General features: G+C 40.7%; 1 protein-coding gene across 3 annotated transcripts in view; it reads right to left on the bottom strand.

The window, feature by feature from the left end:
- The window catches only part of SPEF2 (sperm flagellar 2), a 226,947-nt gene that overhangs the window by 52,311 nt on the left and 149,227 nt on the right, over positions 1-25,409 (bottom strand). For all 3 annotated transcript variants that reach the window (XM_073621074.1, XM_073621088.1, XM_073621082.1), the window contains exons 21-24: positions 19,322-19,464; positions 9,129-9,256; positions 5,244-5,382; positions 3,090-3,227 (exon numbers count right to left, since the gene is read on the bottom strand). In XM_073621074.1, coding sequence (XP_073477175.1) covers positions 3,090-3,227; positions 5,244-5,382; positions 9,129-9,256; positions 19,322-19,464 — 548 coding nt within the window. The remainder of the gene's footprint in view (positions 1-3,089; positions 3,228-5,243; positions 5,383-9,128; positions 9,257-19,321; positions 19,465-25,409) is intronic.

Here is a 25,409-nt window from a genome sequence, read left to right as displayed (position 1 = left end):
TCCTTTGTCCCTGTAGACCACAAGCTGACTGTAGGCTTCCTGTCCCAACCATTAACTGAATTGACAGAGCTGTCAGAGATGTTTAAGGGGTGCAACTACTTGTATTTAAATAATAGTTTTGGGTCAGGATTTCTGCAGTCAGTGTGTAAACTGTGAGAGTCAATTTTATGTGTGTGTGTGTGTCTGCCCATTCTAATTTCTTGCCCTCCTGCCCCTGAGCTACTTACTATTGTAATGGAAATGTGTAAGTTCTGTATATAATTGTATTGTATTTTGTATGTATTGCACACTGCCCTCACTGTGCACATGGCACTAATAATGTTTTCAGTAAATGTTTACATTCTTTTGAGTCCTGATTAGAATAAGCCTGCCTATGTAACGCCCCTTGTTACCATAAACGTACAATTGTAATATTAATGTGATACCTACGTAATCATGTGCATAAAAACCTTCAATTGCGTCATAATAAAGCAGAACAGTAATTTGGAAAGATGCTGAGCGTATCTTTTGTGTCTGTTCCCTACTGCAGTAGTTATTATTAATTTGGAACCACTAATCAATATGAGGATAGGAGTTGCCTATCATCAATTCAACCGAGTCACTATATTGAAAATAAAAGAAGAAATATGTTGTTTGCCTTAATATCTGCCTTAAATCACATTGCTAATTGCATATTGTACTTGTTTGTAGCCTAAATACTGAAATTTGCACTTAAAACTGTAATTTTGTAACTTTTGGAAATGCCGGTAAAAACTTGGCTGTGCCAGTAAATTTTGGGTGTCGTGTCACCTAAATTTAAATCTGGTAGGTTGGGAATACTGGGTATACTCAGGTAAACTATTGCACTCCTTGGTCAAACCTTAGTAAGCTGAATATGCATGGAATAGATTAGATTTGCATAAAGGAGTATTCTGCTGAGAAAATAAGGCCCATTGACTCATGGCAGCCAATCAGATTTTTTCTGTCCATCATCTGATTTCAAGAAAAAGATATATGGCTGGCAGAGATACTGCCCTGCAAATCAGCCTTGCGCCTTGCATTGTCTTAGTGAACAAGCCCAGTAATGGGAATAGCAGCACCTGCCATAAAGATTTATGAAGGCAGCTATGAAAATAGTAACTGACAAAACGACAGTGCCTAAGCCTGGGAACATGAGAAAAACCACATTCACAAGCAGCCCACACTAGGAAATACAGTGCACAAAGGGCACACTAGTTCCTTTTCATGCTGGGAGCACTGTCACCTGCACAGCCAGAGTTTACAGGAGCCCTTGGTATTGGAATACGCTGATTAGTCATAACATTATGATCACCCTCTATAACATTATGACCACCCATCTAATAGTGAGTAGGTCCCTTCCCCTTTTGTCCACCAAAACAGCCCTGACCCATCAAGGCATGGACTCCATAAGGCAAAGCATCACACTGCCTCTGCCTTGCCTTCTTCCCATAGTGCACCCTGATGCCATCTCTTCAGCAGGTCGACTAGCACTCACCCTGCCACCCACATGATGTAAAACAAAACGTGATTCATTAGACTAGGCCACCTTCTTCCATTGCTCTGTGGTCCAGTTCTGATGCACGTTGTAAGTGTTTTTGGCTGTGGACACAGGTTAGCATGGGCACTGTAGGGGACTGCAGGGTAGCCTCTTGCCTACTGACTATGGGCCCTGGCTTTTGGGGGACTCTAGTCTTTGGGAGCGGTGTGCCTGGGGGACCTTTGGAGTGGTTTTGCTTTGGATTCGGGTCCATGTCTCCCAAAACACACAGACTCTGGGAACCTAGGACCTGGATACAGATTTGGGGCCTCTGTGCTCAAACCAGAATTCACTGCTTCAACCCCCCCCCCCCCCCACCCTTCCCCTAGACTCAGAGAATATGTTAATATAATCAGCTCAAAAGAACCTGATGCTGGGGTCTCCTGCTGTAGTCTGTTTACTAAGGTGTCTTTCTCTCATGGTATAATTCCACCATTGTGTGCCTCCTAGTTGTGAATCCCCATTGTTAATTGAGTCACAGATTGTTTCTGTCTGTCTGCTAATCCTCTTGGAGATGCGACTAGCATTGTGTCCACTTTACCTTGTTACCGAACTACTGTGGGATGTTTATGTTATTTTGATTACTGTTTATGGTAGCTGTTCATTAGATGTACTGTTAGATGTACTGATATTATTTTTTAAAGATTGCATTGTTTAGGATAATGTGATCAAGCTCTTACCTGATTTTGTGTGGCATATATTCTGTGTGAATTTACAATAAAGAGTCAGTTCCAATTTGCACCTATGCTAGTATTGTCTAGTCCTTGGGTGTAATTCTCAGCTATAATACCTGGTTCCTGGTTCCAGAGTGGAGGAAGCTTTATCTTGGCACCCTGAGCGGTCTGCAGCTGACACCCTTCTATTGCAACCAGCATTACATTTTTCTTCAATTTGAGCTACAGTAGCTCTTCTATTGGATCAGACTACATGGGCCAGCCTTCGCTCCCCATGTGCATCAATGAGACTTAGCAATAAATAGGTTAATATAACCTTACACCCGCGCAATAGTGAAAATGGGAAATATTGTGAATAAAACAAAACAAATTAATTAATAATAAAACAAAACAAATTAGTTAATAATACATTTGAGAGCTGCTCGTTATATAGCTAATCATAGATTAAAATGGTTAAATCATAAATAATTTAACTGCGGTTAAATAATTTAGGATTTATCAATAAGACTTAGCCTACAAAAAAAAGGGGGGGGGGGGCAAACCGCACTGTGTCCAAAGATGCAGGTGCTACAGCTCAGGATCGAGCCAGTGCAAGTGCCCCCATAGGAAGCAGCTTCCTATGGAGGTACTCTCCTAAAAGGAGGAGCTTGGAGTCCAGAGGGGGACCCCAGAAGAGTGAAAAACCATTGCACAGAGCAAATATGTGTGACATGTTTACCTTAAAAAAAAAAAAAAGGTTTACAATCACTTTAAAGCATATATTCTGATAGTTGTTGTGACCACACAGCTGCAGGCTGTAATATCTGTACTTGTCCGGGAAAGATTCCAGATATCTTTCACTAGAAAATAAAAACAAACGTCTTTCTTCCTCCACCTACCTGCATCAAGGAAAAGAAGTGGTTCATGAGGATTCCTAGGTGATCTTGCAGCCAGCCTTCGTTCATGATGTCCGCTTGCTCCTGCTCAGCTTCCTCCTTCCTGTTGTCACAGATGTCCCACAAGCAGTCTCTTAGATCCTTATAACAAACAATAAAGCAGAATTTATTGCATACAGTTCATTCATTTTAATACCAGTTGTTTTTATCACAGGGTAAGATTAACTGAAATAAACCTCACACGATTTGATAATCTGGATATTATAAGGGTTTTTATATTACGTTTCCAGCGCTAGTTTAGATGACTTGATGCATGTCAGACCCTGTAGGCTGCATTTCTCCAGATGCACAAAAAAGCAAATGCTAAGCTAAGCATTTTTGCATTTTAAAATGTTTGTGAACACTGGTATAATGTCTCACTATATACAGTTTTCCTAAAGAGGTTCTTCAGTCTGATAAAAAAAAAAAAAGCTACAAATACTGTAGCTGCAAACTTTTAATAAAAGGATACTGTCCAGGGATCCAGCGCTGTCCTCACCCTGGCCGGTTCTTCGTCGGTCTTCAGGTCCCCAACACCGGTGTGTTTACTGTGGGAAGCTGGCTGTGACTTCTTGCGACTTCACAACTGGCTACCCACTGCGTGTGCACGAGTATGCTGTGCTTTGTAAATGGTTCTGCAGAAGTTTGCAGGTGGGCGGGGGGGTGAACTTACCATGGAATCACGTAGGTGATTCCAGTGGAAGTGGGAGCGGGTACCTAACAAAACTAGATACCTGCTCCCCACCCAAAAAAGAAAAAGGGGGAGGGGGATGTAAACTGGAACTTCCCTTTTTAAGTTAAAGGGGTTGTATGGGTTCGTTTTTTTTTTTTAAACAAAAACATGTTATACTTACCTCCACTGTGCAGTCCGTTTTGCACAGAGTGGCCCCGATCCTCCTGTTCTGGGGTCCCTCGGCGGCTGTCTCGGCTCCTCCCTGCAATAGCTAACCCCCCTCTGGGAAGCTCTATCCCGAGGGGGTTAGCTTGCGGGCGCGCTCCCTGTCATACACGCTGCGTCCATAGACACAGAGTGTATGACTCGGTCCCGCCCCCCGGCGGCCGCATCACTGCATGTGATTGACAGCAGCGCAAACCAATGGCTGTGCTGCTATCAATCTATCCTATCTATCCAATCAACGGCCAGAAGAGGATGCCGGGGGACGCGCACAGCAGGTGAACGGGCTCAGGTAAGTAAACGGGGGGGCCGTCATTGCCAGGTGTTTTTTCACCTTAATGCATAGGATGCATTAAGGTGAAAAAACACAAACCTTTACAACCCCTTTAAAGTGATTGTAAAGTCTCATTTTTTTTTCTATCAAAATAACAAACATGTCATATTTACCTGCTTTGTGCAGTTGGTTTGCACAGAGCAGCCCAGATCCTTCTCTTCTTGGGTCCCTAGCTGGAGCTCTTGTCCCCTCCCTCATGTTGAGTGCCCCCACAGCAAGCAGCTTGTTGTGTGTCATTCACACCATGGTGCAGAGATTCTCTGCATGCGTTCTGCAAGGGCTTAAAGAAAACAATGGTTGACATGATATCAACATTGGTGTGAACAGGGCACTTAATTGATGTGCATGAAAACTGATGTCAACGTACATAAAAACTCACTGAAACGCGCATGAAAACTGGTGAAAACTGATGTCTTTGGAAGTGAAATCTGTGCGGATCTCCCATCAGTTTTCATGCATGTATGGTGTGAACGAGCCCTTTCTTTCCTACAAGTCAGCATAAGTCAACGAGGCACTGATCACAATGAGGGACCAGTCTACTGAGGTAGGTGACTCTGCTGCTATTTTTTTTCTTATTTCTTCCCTACTTTTGCACTAGAACAGTAACTGTGCATCCTGATATCCTTATCCTTGATTTATTACATTTGAGGAGAAGGCACCTAAAGGCATCTGTACATACACCTAGGTTGGGCTAGGTTGCTGAGCTGCTCCAAGAGCCACCAAACCTGGAGCTCTATTGTGCAAATATCACCTTTACTTCCTGAAGTCCCACCTGGGACTACACTTACATACACCTCAACAAAGCACATCTATTTTCTTGCTGTGTGTGTGGATATTGCATATAAAATATAAAAAAAATCTCTCAATTCTTTTCATAAGTGTTACGTACATCCAGCCTTTGATGCAGTTCTGCTTTTGTCTCCTCATCTTCCCACAGATCTTCTGGAATGTTATTAAAGTCAGATTGCCACTGGGAAACAAACTCCTGCTTATGGTCTGGACGCTTTAGATAATCTTTAAACTTATTCCTAAAAAAAAAAAAAAATCAATATTTTTAATTGAAAACTTTGTCAACTACAATAAATAATGATTTCATAATTAATTTACCTTGACAATGAATGGCAACGTGACAGTGCCTGGAAAGGCATACCATGAACCCTATATACTTACCCTACCTGCAATCCCTTGCAGCTCGTTGTTACTCCATAGTCAGCAACCCTGTCCCATACTACCCAGTATGGTGGTGCATGTGACCCACTCCCCTGGGATGACGCCTTTTATGGGGAAAGGTTGCAGGGCCTATTTAAGAAAAACGTTTAACTATTTAAGCAAAGGCTTTTAAGCAGTTCAGCGTGCTTTCCCGACACACTGTGTCACAATGACTAACTCCTGTGTGCATGTGTGGGATGACGTCATCCTCCACCAGCCAATCAAGATTCCAGAAACCCAGCACCTAATCCAGGGAAAAGATGACAACAGTTGGCAAGGGATGTAACTGCTACATCACTGGAAGGTGGAGGCTGTGACAGACGTAACCAAGATAGGGGCTTCTGGAGAGGACTAGGAGCAAGCCTCTTACTCACTGACTATGGCCCAGGGAGAGAGAAGATCATTCTCTAATGATGGACACTGAGAATGTGGTGGATTACTTCAGATGGGACAGTAGTATTTATCCACAATATCTACCAATAAATATATAAAGATTATTCATGGTTTTGTTTGATTCTGAACTATACATGTTAATTCAAAGAGCTGATCAAATTGGCATCTGTACAATGTAGGAGACGGATAGTCTGCTACTGGTGTTCTCCTGCTATTGTGTAAAGAAGTCCTGTGTTTTGTAGTTTGTGAGCTAGGAGACACCTAGGCTGGTTAAATGACTAGTTAATTAGCTCATGTTAATTTATGTTTCTTGTTAGTTTGTATTGTTAGGGTAATATGATCAGGAGGGGGGAACCGACTTTTCAAGTGTATAAAAAGCCTGTATCCTTGTCCAATAAAAGATTCCATGTTGCAGTTTTGTAACTGAGCTAGTCTTACCTGGTTCTTGGTTACAATATGTGGCTGTAATATCTGATATCTGAAGGTCCAGACTGGAGGACGCTGTATACTGACGGAAGCACTCAAGCAGAGTGTGACAGAGTTCCGCGACAGAGGTATTTTCAGGATTTTAGTCAAACTCGTAGTGTAAATAAAATAATACAAACTTTAACAACATTGTGGTCCTTCAGCCTAGGTTCACACTATTGTGGTGCGGGAAACCGCATGTGATTTGGACAGGAATTACATCACATTCTTGCTCCAATCACATTTGATTCTTTGCAGTGCGATTTGAATCATTAATTTGGGTATGGCTCAAATTGCACCACAAATCGCACTGCACCCGCACGAAAGGTGCAGGCACCTCTTTTTTCTGCACTGAAATTAGATGGCATGGGTGTTCACACCCGTTATTCGATTCAGCCACACTGTGTTTTGCAAACCATCTTTTGGGTTGTTAATTTAACATTGACAACAGCAGCATTTCACATCAGTGTGGACTGGGGCTGATTATCCCTTAATTAACCTATAATTAGTTTTTATTAACTTCCCTTCTTCCCTTAATATATATGTATTTTTTGATGATTTCTTTTTTGTTTGTTAACGTTTCAAGTTTGTGCACTTTCGTTTGTAGCTGTACCAGAAACATGGCTTCTTCCTTGATAAAAGGGACACGTTGCAGAATAAAATTTGTAGTTAACACTAGTTCGTTATTTAACCCTACAATATGTAATAAAAATGACTCATTTTTTTCCTTATCTTTTTCGCCGCAGAGATCGCTGTTCCCGATCACTGGGAACAGCAGATCTCCATGATGTCCCCTGACAGAATGGGGATCTGCCTTATTTACATAGGCAGATCCCCGCTCTGCCTCTGTGTACCGTGATCACGGGTCGCTGGCGGACATAGATTCTGCAGGACCCATGGGCGAGCTCCAGCGGCATACAGTGGGCACCACTGGGGACGCGCGCCCACAGTTTAACATACACAAAGCAGTTTGAGCAGGAGAGCCGACGTGTTGCAGTATATATACTGTGGCTGGTCAGCAAGTGATTAAAGCAGAACTAAACCCTCCTATCCTTTTTAGCCAAGGAAGCTGCCATTTTAGTCTCTGTTTGATCGGCAACTGCCATGGTGCTGCACATGGTATTATACCAGCCATCTTATGGTTTCACAGTTTGGTTGAGAATACAAGCAAATGTGACAGTTAGGCTTAATGTACATGGGACTTTTCACAACCTCTCCTGAACGATTTAACTTGACAGATAGTAACCAACGTTTAAAAACTTCAGTTTTGCCGCGTTTACATGCTGCGTTTTCGCTTAGAAGCGTTTTTTTTTGCAAATAGTTAAAAAATGAAAAATCCCTGTAAACTAAACATGGCTAAACGCAAGTTACCGCGTTTACAGGCATTTGGCGTTTCAAATGCCTCAGAATATCCGTCCTGAACGCATTTTTTTGCTTTCCAAAAAATGCTTCTAAACTCAATTGCCTAGAAACAACCCTGTGTACATGTACTGATAAGATAACATAGAGGAGAGTTCAGGAGCAGCTGAAAAATATGCCTAACTGCTCCTAAACGTCCGTTTACCAGCAGCAGTGTACATGAAGCCTTAGCATTCATTCCTGGAATGTTGGGAATGTAACAGTTTTTTAAACCATTAAATTAATTGGTTTAGTTCCATTTTAATACTTGAAGTGTAGCAAGCAAAACGCAAAACCACAGGCTCCACTGCCTGTTTCCCTTACACCCCTTTCACACTGGGGCAGTTTGCAGGCGCTATTGCGCTAAAAATAGCGCCTACAAACCGACCCGAAACAGCCGCTGCTGTGTCTCCAGTGTGAAAGCCCGAGGGGCTAGCAGGATGGGAAAAAAAGTCCTGCTAGCAGCATCTTCGGAGCGGTGAAGGAGCGGTGTATACACTGCTCCTTCACCGCTCCTGCCCATTGAAATCAGCGCGGCTATACCGCCGGCAAAGTGCCTCTGCAGAGGTGCTTTGCGGTGGTTTTTAACCCTTTCTTGGCCGCTAGCGGGGGGTAAAACCGCCCCGCTAGGGGCCGAATACCACCGCTAAAACGATGGTATCTGTAGCTGCTGACTTTAAATTTTTTCATGGGGGAGCTGGACCTCTTCTTTAACACAGCAGTCCCCCCTGTAACATGGTTTTATTACCTGTTGTTCCTAAAAGTAGATCTATTAATATTAAATAGTAGAATAATAATATTTAAAAATAATAATCAATAGTAGATAAAATAATAATAATAAACTGCTGTGTTAATGCCATTGACAGACTTAATCGTGCCATTTTTATTTTCGCTCACAGTTCCACGTTAAAGTGTAACAAAAGCCATTTTTTTTATTGTAGATAGAGTAGGTAAGGTTAGAGCCTTTCTTAAGTACCCTCTTTGGAGATTTACTCTAATTGTCCTGGTAACCATTGTCACTGTAAAATTTGAATTGTAACTAGAGACTAGTGACTCCTATTCTGGTAACTGTGTAAGAGATTTCCCTCACTTTGGACAGACATCCCTTTACTTCCTATTGTGTGTGCAAGACAGGAAGTGAAGGAAAGTCTCCCCAGTAGGACAAAAATGGGAAAAGAAACCAGAAAGGGTATTTAATCCTTCTCTACCCTTTTCAAAATTAAAAGCAAAAACGTTTTGTTTTGGATATAATTTTAATAATGTAAAATGTAATAATATATATTATACCATATTATACAATATCACTTACCTTATATCATAAAGATAATGAATTACAATGAAGCGTTCTTGTCTCATACTCTTTAATCCAGCTTTGATTGCAGCTTCGTATGCCTTTTCTATAGTCTCCCAGTAAGGTACCAGAAACTCTGGAACGTCCTAATGGGTAGAAGTTAACAAGATTATCATTTCCATTTTCTGTGGAGGCCGTAGGACCTTTTTCACATTTCACATTTTAAGAAATAATCAATAATATGCCAATGATATAGCCTCATATATGGGTAAAGCTGATTGCACTGTGGGGTTAATTTACTAAAGGAGTAGAGCATGTGCACTTTCAAAGTGAATTTTAACTGTAACTGAAATGTGAATTATTTTAGTGAATGAGTTGAAACAAAGTGAAAATTAGCTTTGCAAAGAACGCCCAATCATATGCAAGGGAAAGTAAAACAGCAAGATTTGTTTGCTTGCATGTGATTGGATGACTGAATTTAGCACAACCTCACCTGTGCTGGCCCATTTCTCCTATGCTTGAAAAACTGTATCAAATACTAACCGTAATTTTCCTTTCCTTGAGCCAATCCATGGCAGCATACTACCATATGTTTGCTGCTATGTTGGTGTCAGGAAAACTGAACATTGTGTCAAATACTTACTGTAATTTTCCTTTCCTGGCAGCACACATGTGGTAATATGATGCCATGTTGGCGCCAGGAAAACTCTTTTAATGGTGGCAATGCATGTTTTGATAAATGATCAATCTTTATGCCGCGTACACACGGTCGGACTTTTCGTCTACAAAAGTCCAAGGGACGCTGACGGACTAAAGCTGGCTGGTAATCCGATCGTGTGTGGGCTTCTCCGGACTTTCAACGTACTTTTTTAGCCTCAAATCCGACGGACTTTAGATTTGAAACATGCTTCAAATCTTTACGTCGTAACTACGACGGACCCCGAAGTCCGCTCGTCTGTATGCTAGTCCGACGGACAAAAAAACGACGCATGCTCATAAGCAAAAACTAAACGGAAGCACTCGGTCTAGTAAAACTAGTGTTCGTATTGTAGGTAGCACATTCATCACGCTGCAAAATCTGTGATCGTTGAATGCAGCGCATTTTATTTCTTCTTTACGAAGGCTCTAAAGAACGAAGGTGTTTTGCTGTTCATAATCAGAGTTCTCCCAAACTGATTTCTGGATTCTTTTTCTCTTTGATCTCATGAATGATATAGTATGCATTTTAAAAACAATGTTTCCATACTAATAATACTTTTTCCCCTTTTTTTTTTTTTTTAGGTTTGTAAAGTTACCACAAAGAACCCATTATTCTATTTTTTTTTTATAGTGATTATTTTTTAGTTTTTAGATAAAGTTAACCCAAAGCACCGTTTTTGGTTATGTAAATTTTTTTATTTTCAAGACTTACCACTTGAACATTATTAACATTAGTAATGTATTTTTGGTGTGTTTTTTCCAAACTCAATGAGATTGTTGTCCCTTGTTAATTTAACATTGTGTGTAAAATCAATGATTTAAAAGAAAACACATAAAGTCTTTTGCTAAACTCAAAAAAGATCCATTTATTCATGGTCAAAATAAAATAAAGAGGAAGTCAACGCTGGAAAAAGTCGGTGTACAAGAAAATTGGGATCTTGCGGAGTCCATATAAGAGGGAGCACAATCTGGTCCAAGAATCCCAGAGATCAACAGCACCAGCAGATGATCTAGATGTCCCCAGACTGTGGTCCTACAACAGCCTGCGTCTTCTGTCAGACCAGACTGAACCCAGGTCATCACTTTCTTCTCTTCCCTGCAGCCTTTCCTCCAAGCTGCCCTGCAGCCTTCCCTGTAGCCTTCTTTGGAGGCTGTGGCTGTGGTGTTTCAGTTGTGGCAGGAGGAGGAGGAGGAGGAGGAGGAGGAGGAGGAGGAGGAGGGGGGGCTGCCTCATGTAGTTGGGTGTTTTGTGTTAGCGTGCCCTGCAGCCCCTTATGGATTGTTTCCCCAAATAGGCGCTCACAAATGAGGCGCTGCTCCCAATCCATCTGAAGAAGCCTGCTGGCTAAGTAGCAGCCATAGGATTCTTCCGCTTCGGGGGGGGCTCCTTAAAAAACGGGTGGCCTCTTGCATGAGGCGCAGGGATGCGTCCTGTGTGACCATCCCCTTCCTGGCCCTTTTTTTGGGAAGGTGGAGGGGAGGCACTTGGGATTCGGTCAGGCTCCTACTGGGCCCAGCCACCTCACTTGGCCCAGCCACCTCACTTGGCCCAGCCACCTCACTGGGAGCAGCCACCTCATTGGGAGCAGCCACCTCCTGCCTGACACTGGGCCCAGCCTCCTCCAGGATGATGGTGAATCCGGCCTCCTCCAGGCTGTCCATGGTTCCTGGATCTTCTTATGCTCCCTCTTATACATGTTCCTCAAGACCCCAATTTTCTTGAGCAATGTCTCCATTGTTGCTTCCGGGATGGTCGCCTGGACAAAGGACAGAAGTCTCTCCAGCGTTGACTTCCTCACATGCTTTGCATAATACTGAGGGTGTTTCACCTCCCACAAATTCCTCATCTCTCGATATTTAGAAATAAAAGCTGTAAGGAACTCTGGATCCTTAAATAGGGGATTCATTATATCTGGAAAAGATGAAGTCACAAGACAAAAAACACTTTTATTATAGGTTTCTGCTAACCCCTCATCATCTTCTCCCTATGTAGGCCTCATCAATCTATCAAGCCATATAGGCCGCTTGCTACAAAGTCATGACCATAAAACCCAAAAAAAAATATATCTAAAATTACCTTCGTTTTGTAACGTCCTGGTCCACTATCACCTACGCACAGAACGTACGTACGACACGTGCGCAAGGGCCCTCTTTACACACTACGCATGTGTGAAACTCCGCCTGCGTCGCCCGCCCCTGACGTTCGAAATTAACTCATGTTCTCCGCCCCCTAATTCGACGCACAGAACGTACGTACGACACGTGCGCAAGGGCCCTCTTTACACACTACGCATGTGTGAAACTCCGCCTGCGTCGCCCGCCCCTGACGTTCGAAATTAACTCATGTTCTCCGCCCCCTAATTCGACGCACAGAACGTACGTACGACACGTGCGCAAGGCCCCTCTTTATACACTACGCATGTGTGAAACTCCGCCTGCGTCGCCCGCCCCTGACGTTCGATTTTAACTCATGTTCTCCGCCCATTTTTTGTTACGGCGCGTAGTGGAGTAAATAATGGTGGAGACACCTGACATGTTGACGACCTCAGGTAGTGGAGACAGCCCGGAGGCTGGAACGTCAACAAAATCTGTGAGGCCTAGATTTAAGGCCTCTAATATGAGTTTTAAAGAGATGGTGGAGATGGTGGCCATTCTTCACAAAGACGACTATGATGGGAAGTATGGGCCGTACGCACGGCCAAATTTGCGCAAGGCCAAAATAATGGCGAAGGTCGTGGACACTTTGCAGGCATCTTTTGGGGTCCAGCGCTCCAGAGATCAACTTCGAAAAAGATGGTCTGACCTGAAACTCAGGGAGCCGGATCAATACAGACGTATCCGGAAAGTTCTTAAAAAAAGTAAGTACTTGTCGTGTTTTTCTCTTGTGTTTATTACCTTGTATACTGCTCCATGTGCTTTTCCTTCCTATACGATTTTTTGTTCATCGTTTTAAACGATCTTTTAATAAACCTCGTTACATATCTATAGATAGATCTATCTATATATATATATATATATATATATATATATATATATATATATCTATTATATAGATATAGATATATAGATATAGATAGATATAGATATATAGATATATATAGATATAGATATATATAGATATAGATATATATAGATAAAGATATATATATATATATATATATATATATATATATATAGATATAGATATATATATATATATATAGATATATAGAGATATATATAGAGATATATATAGAGATATATATAGAGAGATATATAGAGAGATATATAGAGAGATATATATAGAGAGAGATATATATAGAGATATAGAGAGAGAGAGAGAGAGAGAGAGAGAGAGAGAGAGAGAGAGAGAAATATATAGAGAGAGAGAAATATAGAGATAGGTAGATAGATAGATATAGAAATGTAAAACATTCTTTTTGAATATTTTAAGTTATCTTTTTTTTTTTCTTTACATTTAGTTAGATATTTATAGATTTTGTTCCAGATATAGAGAGAGAGAGAGATCAAAAGATTATTAACTATATTTTGAGATATTGATATCTAGATATCTATCTATCCGATATGTCTTTATAATTTTAAATATTGAGGTAAAATAGGAACTCTACACAAACCACTTCACTACAAATGTTGGAAAATTACTATGTACTAAAATATCTGTGTGCTAAGTAGATTAATAATTTTTTGTTTCACATAGGGGAAAAATCACTCAGCCAAAAAGAAGACAGTCCACCCCAAGCCAAACATGATTGGGAAATCAGCCCAAGCCCCACTGAGGATGTGGAGGAAGGAGAGGTGGGCGACATGGGCACCCCACCAGGTGAGTGTCTGACACACCAGCTTACGGTAATCTATGCATGGCTGCCTTTTGTTTAATGTAATTTTTCTACTCTATTTTAGGGGATCTTGTTGTGCTTGATTCAAGCAACAGCACCACCCCCGAGGATGTGGAGGAATTATGCTACATGGGCACCCCACCAGGTCAGTGTCTGAGACAACAGCTTTATTATGGTAAGGTAAACTATGTATGTGTGCATATTTCTAAAGACATTTTTTGGTTTCATTCCATTTTAGGTACAAGAAGTGACTATTTCACCTCAGAAAGTGCCCAACGGCTAATTGGTCAAATAATGGCCTGGAATAAGGACATCGATGAAATGCGTAATCGGCTGGATCGTATGCAGCAGGAAATGAAGGACATGATTGATGTTTTGGGTCGAATCTAAATGCCCTTTTTGAAACCCCAAAACATCAATCATGTCCTTCATTTCCTGTTTTGCTGACCCCATTCTGGGCCTTCTCTTTATTTTTTTGGCTGAACATAAATGGCTGTTTAACCTAATTTAAAAAAGGAGGGCTGTTTCTCGAAAATACATAAAAAATCCACAAAAAAATAAAACTTGATTTTCTCAAAAACCAAAAAAAAAAACAAAACTTGATTTAAAAAAAAACAAAAAAAATTAAAAAACTTGATTTTAAAAAACCAAAAAAAAAACAAAACTTGATTTTCAAAAAAACAAAAAAAAAAAATAAAACTTGATTTTCAAAAAACCAAAAAAAATAAAAAACTTGATTTTCAAAAAACCAAAAAAAATAAAAAACTTGATTTTCAAAAAACAAAAAAAATAAAAAAAACTTGATTTTCAAAAAAATAAAACAAGTAAAAAACTTGATTTTAAAAAACCAAAAAACCAAAAAAAAAAAAAACTTGATTTTCAAAAAACCAAAAAAAAAACAAAACTTGATTTTAAAAAAACCCAAAAAAAAAAAAATAAAACTTGATTTTAAAAAACCAAAAAAAAAACAAAACTTGATTTTAAAAAACCAAAAAAAAAAACAAAACTTGATTTTAAAAAAACCAAAAAAAAAAAATAAAACTTGATTTTCAAAAAACCAAAAAAAAAACAAAACTTGATTTTAAAAAAACCCAAAAAAAAAAATAAAACTTGATTTTAAAAAAACAAAAAAAAACAAAACTTGATTTTAAAAAACCAAAAAAAAAACAAAACTTGATTTTCAAAAAACCAAAAAAAATAAATAAAACTTGATTTTCAAAAAACCAAAAAAAATAAAAAACTTGATTTTCAAAAAACAAAAAAAATAAAAAAACTTGATTTTCAAAAAAACAAAACAAGTAAAAAACTTGATTTTAAAAAACCAAAAAAACAAAAAAAAATAAAAAAAAAAGCCTGTTTGCGAAAATCAAAAAGCCAAAAATATTTTTTTGTGGATTAGGTAGAAATATTTAAATATAATTATATTTTTCTACATTATTAAGATATCATTATATTTTTGTCTATGAACATTTTATACTAAATGCAGAACTGAATGCATAACAACCATTAATAAAAACATCTCCTTATAGGAATTAAATAAATGTGTGGTTTGTTATTTCAATGCTCAGTATCAGTTTGGTTATAATTGTCAAAAAGTTGTTTACAGTGGCAATGGAGCTTATTTAGACATTTAAAATGAAAATACAGTTGGCACTACAACTGCTCGACCATAACCTAGGAGAAAGCCCAAAAGAAAGGCAAGCAATAAATATAATTCAAGATTTCATCAATATTTTTTTTATTGTAAAAAATTAAATATCCTGGCCCATTGCAATGGCCCCCCTACCCATAAAATAATTAACATATTGCTGTCTAACTTGACGGGCACTTTGGGGGGCCAAGCCAGTACGGACAGTATCCAGGCCCGTAAGGTTGGCATCTATAATAAGTCCGGCCTCAGGCCCAACTGTGCCTATATAATTCTGAGAATGTTTGTTTAAAAAGTTGTGCAGAATGCAGCACGATAAAATTATAAAATTAAGTTTGTATTCCGCCAAATTAATGGCTGTTTGAAACAGGCGGAACCGGCTGGCCAGAATTCCAAACGCATTCTCAACCACTCTTCTAGCTCTGGCCAGCCGGAAATTAAAAACCCTCCTCTCCGGGGTGAGGGTTCTTTGGGTGAATGGCCTCATGAGGTGCTTGCTGAGAGCGAAGGCTTCATCGGCAATGAAGACAAAGGGGAGTCCTTCCACATTATCCGCATCAGGTGGCAATCCCAGGCCACCACTCTGGAGACGCTGGCAGAACTCCGTCTGGGCAAATACTCCTCCATCCGACATCCGGCCATTCTTCCCCACGTCCACATATAAAAAATCATAGTGTGCCGACACCACCGCCATTAAAACAATACTGTGGAACCCTTTATAATTGAAATAGTATGACCCCGAATGGGGTGGTGGCACAATGTGGACATGTTTCCCATCTATAGCCCCTCCACAATTGGGAAAGTCCCAACGGCTGGCAAAATGGGATGCCACAGTCTGCCATTCCTGTGGCGTTGAAGGAAACTGGGGAATCAAACAAGAAAACCAAAATCAATTAATTTGGAAGCTAACATTGCAAGAAAATTAGACAATTAAAAACATTATTCCCCAGCATCAGTATAACATTCAATAATTTAATTCTTCTGGAATAACTAATATGGAAAGGCACACTTATCAGATTGCTCACCCCCTCTGATGGAACATTGATTACATTTTAGGGGGTTGTGAAATCCCTAAAAAAGATTACTTTTAGGACATGCAGGAATTTAGGGACTAAAAAGGCTACAAGACTGCAGTTGTCGCACTCTGCAGGTGCAGTTGCTAACCAGCTTACAGTAAATGAGGTAATGTAAAAAGGCATTCATGTTGCAAGGAGTACACAATCACATGCAAGGGCAATTAATGAAAACACTTTGAGGCTTGCATATGATTTGATGATGGAAATCAGCAGAGCTTCTGCTCATTTACTAAAGCACTGGAACAAATGCACTTGTAGAGTGCACATGCATTTTGCAAAGTGCAACATATATTTGCTTTAGACAAATCAACACCACAGAACATTCAAGCTAATTTTTACGAGGGTGGGGGGGGGGTTGTGAAATCTAGATAATTGCTAATTAGCAGCACACTATTTGGAGTGAGTTTAGGTGGGGGGGGGGGTTGTGAAATCTAGATAATTGCTAATTAGCAGCACACTATTTGGAGTGAGTTTAGGTGGGGGGGGGGGGGTTGTGAAATCTAGATAATTGCTAATTAGCAGCACACTATTTGGAGTGAGTTTAGGTGGGGGGGGGGTTGGGAAATCTAGATAATTGCTAATTAGCAGCACACTATTTGGAGTGAGTTTAGGTGGGGGGGGGGGGGGGGTTGTGAAATCTAGATAATTGCTAATTAGCAGCACACTATTTGGAGTGAGTTTAGGTGGGGGGGGGTTGGGAAATCTAGATAATTGCTAGATAATTGCTAATTAGCAGCACACTATTTGGAGTGAGTTTAGGTGGGGGGGGGTTGGGAAATCTAGATAATTGCTAATTAGCAGCACACTATTTGGAGTGAGTTTAGGTGGGGGGGGGTTGGGATATCTAGATAATTGCTAATTAGCAGCACACTATTTGGAGTGAGTTTAGGTGGGGGGGGGGTTGTGAAATCTAGATAATTGCTAATTAGCAGCACACTATTTGGAGTGAGTTTAGGTGGGGGGGGGGTGTGAAATCTAGATAATTGCTAATTAGCAGCACACTATTTGGAGTGAGTTTAGGTGGGGGGGGTTGTGAAATCTAGATAATTGCTAATTAGCAGCACACTATTTGGAGTGAGTTTAGGTGGGGGGGGGGGGGGTTGGGAAATCTAGATAATTGCTAATTAGCAGCACACTATTTGGAGTGAGTTTAGGTGGGGGGGGGGTTGGGAAATCTAGATAATTGCTAGATAATTGCTAATTAGCAGCACACTATTTGGAGTGAGTTTAGGTGGGGGGGGGGTTGGGAAATCTAGATAATTGCTAATTAGCAGCACACTATTTGGAGTGAGTTTAGGTGGGGGGGGGGGGGTTGGGAAATCTAGCTAATTGCTAATTATAAGCACACTAAATACACTCAAACAAAATACATTCAAAATGAGTAGACTAGGTGGATATGTTCCCATCACTTCATGCTGGGGAGGTTATTGAAGGAAAATATACATGCATGACAAAAAATAACAGGAAAAAAATCCAGCATGTGTGAGGATAAAAAGGGGACATTCACACTATATTGCAATGATGGTAAGTAGTGTTTGAAGCAAGAAATACATTACATTATCAAAGATTACATAAAAGAACATGTGATGCTAATAAAAGAAAAATATCTTACCTTAATATAGTCATTCTGCAGGACCTGGATGATGGCAGAACAGGTCTCTGGGATAATGATCCCCAGAGCCTGGGGGGAGATGCCTGTCGAGAACTTAAGGTCCTGCAGGCTTCTCCCTGTGGCCAAATACCGCAAGGTAGCGACCAGCCTCTGCTCCGGAGTGATGGCTTGCCTCATGCAGGTATCCTGCCTGCTGATATAGGGGGTCAGCAAAGCCAACAAACGGTCAAAAACGGGGTCCGTCATCCGGAGAAAGTTCCTGAAATCCTCAGGATTATTCTCACGGATCTCACGGAGCAAAGGCATGTGACAGAACTGGTCACGCTGAAGCAACCAATTCTTGGTCCATGAACTCCTCCTCACCCTGTTCATGGACTGGTCTTGGGCTGAAGAATAAACTACAGCACCAAGCACATACAATGCACGAGCTCGACTACGAGTACGTACAGGTAACATGGTTTCAAAACGGTCGGCTGGTCAGAACGCACTAAATAGAACGCACTGAAGAACAGCAAGGCCTGTGAAGAACGACCTGAAAATCAGGAACGAGCGGCCAATAAAACAAAGATTTCTCAATGCCAACTGACCAAACGCACTGAAAAGCAGATACAAACCTCACAAGCACAGACTGAACAACAGTTAAAACGAACTGAAAAATACGAGTCTCACAAGCGCGAATCGTCTCTCACCAAACTTCTACTAACACGAGATAAACACGAGATTAGCAGAAGGAGCCCAAAGGGTGTCGTACGGGCTATTGAACTTCCGTTTTATAGTCTCGTCGGACTTGGTGTACGTCACCGCGTCGTACTTTTGTGTGGTCGTGTGTAGGCAAGTCCGTTCGTAAGAAAGTCTGCCGCAAGTCCGCCGAAGGTACGTCGGAAGTATGTCGGACAGGCTGTCGGACTTTCGTAGACGAAAAGTCCGACCGTGTGTACGCGGCATTACTGATTGATCTCTTTTGAGACAACTCATTTGATTGATATGCCAAACATGGGGAGATGTATTTAAATAGATAGCTAAGATACGAACATAACTTATGATCGTAACATATGAATCACATCGCTGTTTCCACCATGTAATCCCTTATTCTGATTAATCAAAATACGATCGTAATTATGAACAAAGTATCTCGGTGCTGCCAAATGAAAATTTTCTGCCCTGGCCAATCATCTTTGATTGAATGTGGTCTAAATCAAAACTAAATTGATTAGAAAGGGAGTTCTAGCTATTCGATTGTTAGCAGATTTGATCATTTTGGTCAAATAACACATCAAAGTAATGGCCACAATTAAAACTATATGAGCATCTTTAAAAAAAATACAGGTCCCAACACATACCTTAGAAAGTGGCTCGCTTACATACACCCATTCCGCAGACCCAGGCTGAATGGGTGGAGGACCCACAGGTGTGGGTGGCGAAGGTTCAGGAGTAGCTGGGGCTGACTTATTTTTCTTTCCAGGGGAACGACCCCTTGGGGATCCTTACAGATGCACAAAAGAAAAGTAAGAAATTTGTTGGTAAACAACTCTATATGTCTGGTGAAACTAAAATGTGATTATTGATTTTTGACATTTTCTAGAGCTTCAATTTGCATATGTTTGGAGGAACTATTTTGACCCAAACTTTCATTCGATTGGGTGTTCTGCATTTGATGCATTAGTGTTTACATGGTATTCCAAGGTCTTTCCAGGACAAGTGTTACATAGGATCTCTCTAGAATGCCTGGACCATTTTCCAGCTGAAGTGACAGGAACACACATAGATCACAGGGATTCACCGATCCATAAGTAACCAAGAATTTGTATTTATTAATTAGCAAGCATTGCAAGCATTGCATGGAGAACACGCAACTGCAACTTTTCTAACTGTCCATCAAACTGAATCAACTAACATTACTGGAGAAATAACATTCTGTTAAGCCAACCATACATGAATCGGAATTCGACTGGTTCAGCAGGGATCGGCTGAGATTGATCCATGTATGGGCAGGCTGATTGTATCCAAGTCAATCCATCGACCCACCTGCAGTTGAAGGAAAGAAAATCAAATCGTCTATGGGCTGCTTACGTTTCTTTAAGACTGGGGAAAGACCTACTCCTTCAGTCCAGGCTGTATACAAGGCCTTAACTTCTTTTCAAGCCATATACTGTATAGTGTTTGAGACTTGGCATTATCCATAGCTCATAGCCATATATAATGATAGGGGTGTAAACTGGCATTGTGTACTACTAGACAGAATCTTCAAATGGTATGAGAGACAATCAGAGCTTTAATAAGGGAAACCAAATGAAGACTCCAGAGAAACTAAATCTCATAGAGGACACTGAGCTTTTGGAATGTTGTTGTAATATGCTGGCCGATTTATGCAGAATATTATATTATTAACTATATGTATACATTTATTGTGATGTGTTCACATACAAACATTCTAGGACAGGCAGCTGACAAATCTATTTTACACATCAAAATGATGTTAATATTGGGCAAGGCCACATTGGTATCTGTTTATCTAATTACGCATTTCAAAGGGTACAGAAGAAGAAGTATTTATTGATGGTAATTAGACTTGACTTGATCCCTGATGAAGTCACGTGAATGTGACGCTACGTGTCGGATCAGATAGGCACCGGGTGCGAGCTCACCACTCGTGGTGCTGTGCTTTGTTTTTGTTTAATTTTTTTAATAAAACATACCCATTCATAACATACTTCACAATCTGAAAAATCCCTACTAGCCTATGGCAGGAACCTGCATTACCTTTGTATTTTCTCACGCCTTTACCTTACGGCAGTAAGGTAAGGGACCACCTTGCACAGAGGTGTAATTTACACTGAAGAATTTTATAACCAAGTCACCAATAATCTCTTCCCTGGATTTGCACTAAGTGCTATTTGGCATAGCATGTCACCATTTTAATTCACTTCTATATGGACTTCCTATATATAATTAGCACTTTAATATTTTACCTGAAGAATTACCTATGTACTTTTTATTATTGTAATATTAGTTTACACAAAGTTTCTTCCACTATTGTCACTTGTGGCACTTTCAATTTATCTTCTATCTATTGGCTGCCCCTTATAACTGTGTGATTATTACCTAGGATTTTATTGTATATCTATTTAGTCAATACCTAGAGTGCAACATCACATGCATGGACTTAATAATTTAATTAATTATCATCTACCCACTACTACATCACTACATTACTACATTTCTACAAATGTGAGCAAGATAGTTGGAACTGGTTGGATCCACTACCACTAAGAAGAGCATGGATACGTTAAAGTGGTTGTAAAGGTTAAAGGTTTTTTTATTTTAATGCATTCTCTTCATAGGGTAAAAAAGCTTGTATGGTGCAGCCTCCCAGCCCCACCTATAAACGTATCTGAGCCTGATCCCGGCCCAGTTCTGCTCTCTCTCTCTGCCTCTCACAGGGCAGATTGATAGCAGCAAAAGACATTGGCTCCCACTGCTGTCAATCAAAGAGGAAGCAGGGGGGCGAGCTGCACTGTGTGTGTTAATAGACACATATAGTGCAGCTTGGGAGCAAGCACATATGAGTACCCCGCCTAGCAAGCAGTTTGCTAGGCGGGGTACTCAAAGACAGGAGGATGCAGGATCAGGCTGTTCTGTGCAAAACCATTGCACAGTCAGGTAATTATGATATGTTTGTTATTTTAGAAAAAAAATAAACCTTTCAAATCACTCAATCAAAGTTGGCCATAAATCGATTTTCGTTTCACCGTTCATAGAAAAATCATTCATTGGAGCATTCTTTCTTGCCATTTCTGAATCAACTACTGTATTTATTGGGGTATAACACTCACTTTTTCACCCTGAAAATAGGGTGCAAATAGTGTGTGCGTGTTATTCGTCCTCTCCGCTCTTCTCAAGACCTCCTACTCTCAAGCTCTCTCGTCTCCTCCTCTCATGCTCGTCTCCAGGATTTCTCCAGAGCCTCTCCCATCCTCTGGAACTCGCTACCTCCACCTGTCCGGCTATCCCCTACTCTTGCTACCTTCAGACGATCCCTGAAAACTCATCTCTTCAGGAAAGCCTATCACGTCTCTAACTAATCTTTTACCACTTCCATCAGCTCATTCCCCACAGTTACAACCTTTTGTACCACCTGCCCCACCCTATTAGATTGTAAGCTCTTCTGAGCAGGGCCCTCTTAGTCCTCTTGTATTTTATTGTATTATAACTGTATTGTCTCCCTTTTATATTGTAAAGCGCTGCGGCTTCTGTAATAGGAAGTCCCGTTTCCTGGGAAGCCATTGGACCACTGTTCTGTCTATCATAGGAGATTCTCACTGTATGTAATCTGTCAGTGCTCGTCCTGCCCCCTCCCTGTCCCCTCTAGGCTGCAGATGGGCATCAATCAGACTGCACTGATGGCAATGGTGAGGCTGCTGCATTGATGGCAATGGTGAGGCTGCTGCATTGATGGCAATGGTGAGGCTGCTGCATTGATGGCAATGGTAAGGCTGCTGCATTGATGGCAATGGTGAGGCTGCTGCATTGATGGCAATGGTGAGGCTGCTGCATTGATGGCAATGGTGAGGCTGCATTGATGTGGACTGATGAGGCTGCATTAATGACACTTGTGAGGCTGCAGATGGGCACTGACCCTTATTTTGCTTCAAAGTTCCTTATTTAAAGTTTTAGTTTTTTTCCTGAAACTTCCCTCTTAAAATGAATGTGTGTGTTATACGCCTATGCGTGTTATACGCCGATAAATATGGTAATTTCGTTTAAAACCCCTAAAGTTTCATCCAGACCTGCTATTTGAATGGAATCCGAGATTGTATTAAACAGGTTTCATTACAATATGTAACATTTTCCCAAAACAAAACTACATTCATAGTTAGAAAAACTTTCTATCCTGCTTCAAATTTTCTCATCACTATGGTCAAGAAAAAACTTCAATCTAACTCCACTAAACCATTACAAAATGTAATGAGCATTCCAATTCTACTGATAAATCCTGCTGTGCTATGCTGATGGTCCTGGTCAGCTGGAAGTCAATGTTTTTCACCAAAATCTGCTCTAATAAATGACTTATTAGAGCAGATTTTGGTGAAAAACATTGAAAGTTAGTCAACACAGATATGATTTGTGTTTTAGGAAAAAAAGAATGAGTGTGTGCCGTGTGTGGTAGATGAGAGAATAAGAATACTGCATACATAAGCACATTCATGGGAATTTAGAAATTCTTCAGAAATAATCTATCTACATCCACTATTTAATGGTTCTCTAATCTATTTTTCATTAAATCCTTTTTTGCTGCGTTGTTCTACCTCCTTGTAACATCTTCCATGAATTTCTGAACCTTTCCTTTCCTCCCTACTTTTCCCCACCACTTGTTAGGATCTCTTTAACCACTTCAGCCCCGGAAGGATTTACCCACTTTCTGACCAGGCCATTTTTTGCGATACGGCACTGCGTTACTTTAACTGACAATTGTGCGGTCGTACAACGCTGTACCCAAATAAAATTGATGTCCTTTTTTTCCCCGCAAATAGAGCTTTTTTTTGGTGGTATTTGATCACCTCTGTGGTTTTTATTTTTTGTGCTGTAAACAAGACCGCCAATTTTGAAAAAAAAAAAACAATATTTTTTACTTTTTGCTATAAAACATATCCAATAAAAACATTGACTTTCTTCATCAATTTAGGCCAATATGTATTCTGCTACATATTTTTAGTAAAAACAAATCCCCAAAGGGTATATTTATTGGTTTGCGCAAAAGTTAAAGTCTCTACAAACTATGGTAAAGATTTATGGACTTTTAATTTTTTTTAATTGTTTTTACTAGTAATGGCAGTGATCAGCTATTTTTAGCAGGACTGTGACATTGCGGTGGACAAATCTGACACTAAGTGACACTTTTTGGGGAACAATGATACTAATGCAGTGATCAGTGCTAAAAAAAAATGCACTGTTATTGTATAAATGACACTGGCAGGGAAGGGGTTAACAACAGGGGCGATCAAGGGGTTAAGTGTGCTTCTAGGGAGAGCTTTCTAACTGTGGGGAGAGTGGATGCACTGGGCGAAAAGAGAGATCTGTGTTTCAGCTTAGCTGAACTCTCTTTTACTCCCTGACAGAACAGCGGCCTGCCTTGTTTACATAGGCAGCCTACAGTTCTGCCTTTTCCTCCAAGCGATCGACAGGTCACGGCGGCCATCGCGGCCACCGGACGCGCTGATTGGCTTCTGCTGTGTCCAATCACAGCAGGAGCGGCGCTCCGGCGGGACACACGCACCCCGGATCACGTGCACAAAATCACGTACAGGTTTTGTACGAGATTTTGCGCAGCCGGGCTGCCCTGCCGTAGTATATATGTAGTATATATGGGCAGTCCGGAAGCGGTTAATTACAGTCATGTACACTGCTCTATGCACGCTTGGGTCACAACAGCAAAAAAAAAAAAAAAGATGGAGATTTTGAGTAGTTTGGGAGAAATTGAAGCTACATTTTTCAGTTAAGAATATAATACCTGAATAGAATTGTTTAAACCAGAGTTTAATATCACTTTAAGGCATGTGTAACCTTCTTTAATTTCTGTGATGTTCCTCTTTCTGTTTCTGGGCTGTCATCTGTTATCTCTATCTATGTTATCTCTCTTCCTTCCCTGAGCTGTTATCCTTTTTCCTTCCTCCCTGTCTGTGCTGTTATCTCGGCCCTCTCTCTGTGCTATTATCTCTGCCTCCTCTCTGTGCTGCCAGCACTCTTCTTTCTCTGCGTTGTCATCTGTCCCCTCTCCGCGCTGTCATCTGTCCCCTCTCAGCGCTCTCATCTGTCCCCTCTCCGCGCTCTCATCTGTCCCCTCTCCGCGCTCTCATCTGTCCCCTCTCCGCGCTCTCATCTGTCCCCTCTCCGCGCTCTCATCTGTCCCCTCTCCGCGCTCTCATCTGTCCCCTCTCCGCGCTCTCATCTGTCCCCTCTCTGCGCTCTCATCTGTTCCCTCTCCACGCTGTCAGCTCTCTGATGTTATCTCTGTCCCCTAACTGTGATGTCATCTCTCTGCTGTCTGTGTTGTCATATCTTTCCTAGTTTTGTGTTGTCATTTCTTTCTGACTTCTGCAGCATTCTCTTTCTCCTATTTCTGTTCTGTCATCTTTCATGTCTCTGTTGTCATATAGCTTGTGTTGCCATTTCTTTCTTTTCTCTGTAGCATCATCTTTCTCCTTCTTTTGTGCCATCTTTCTTGTCTCTGTGTTGTCATTTTTCTTCTATCCCTATTAATATCTCTTTCTGTCTTTGTTATGTTGTTTATTTTCTGTCTATGTGCTGCCATCTCTTTCCTATCTCTGTCCTGTCGTCTGTTTCCTATCTCTATGCAATACTCTCTCCTGTCCTGTCACCATCTCTATAGTTTTCTGCTGCTATGTCTCTCCTGACACTGTGCTGTCGTTT

Source organism: Aquarana catesbeiana, linkage group LG01 (genome assembly GCF_042186555.1).
Source record: "Aquarana catesbeiana isolate 2022-GZ linkage group LG01, ASM4218655v1, whole genome shotgun sequence".
Lineage (NCBI taxonomy): Eukaryota > Metazoa > Chordata > Amphibia > Anura > Ranidae > Aquarana > Aquarana catesbeiana.
This window is presented reverse-complemented; position numbering and strand designations above follow the sequence as displayed.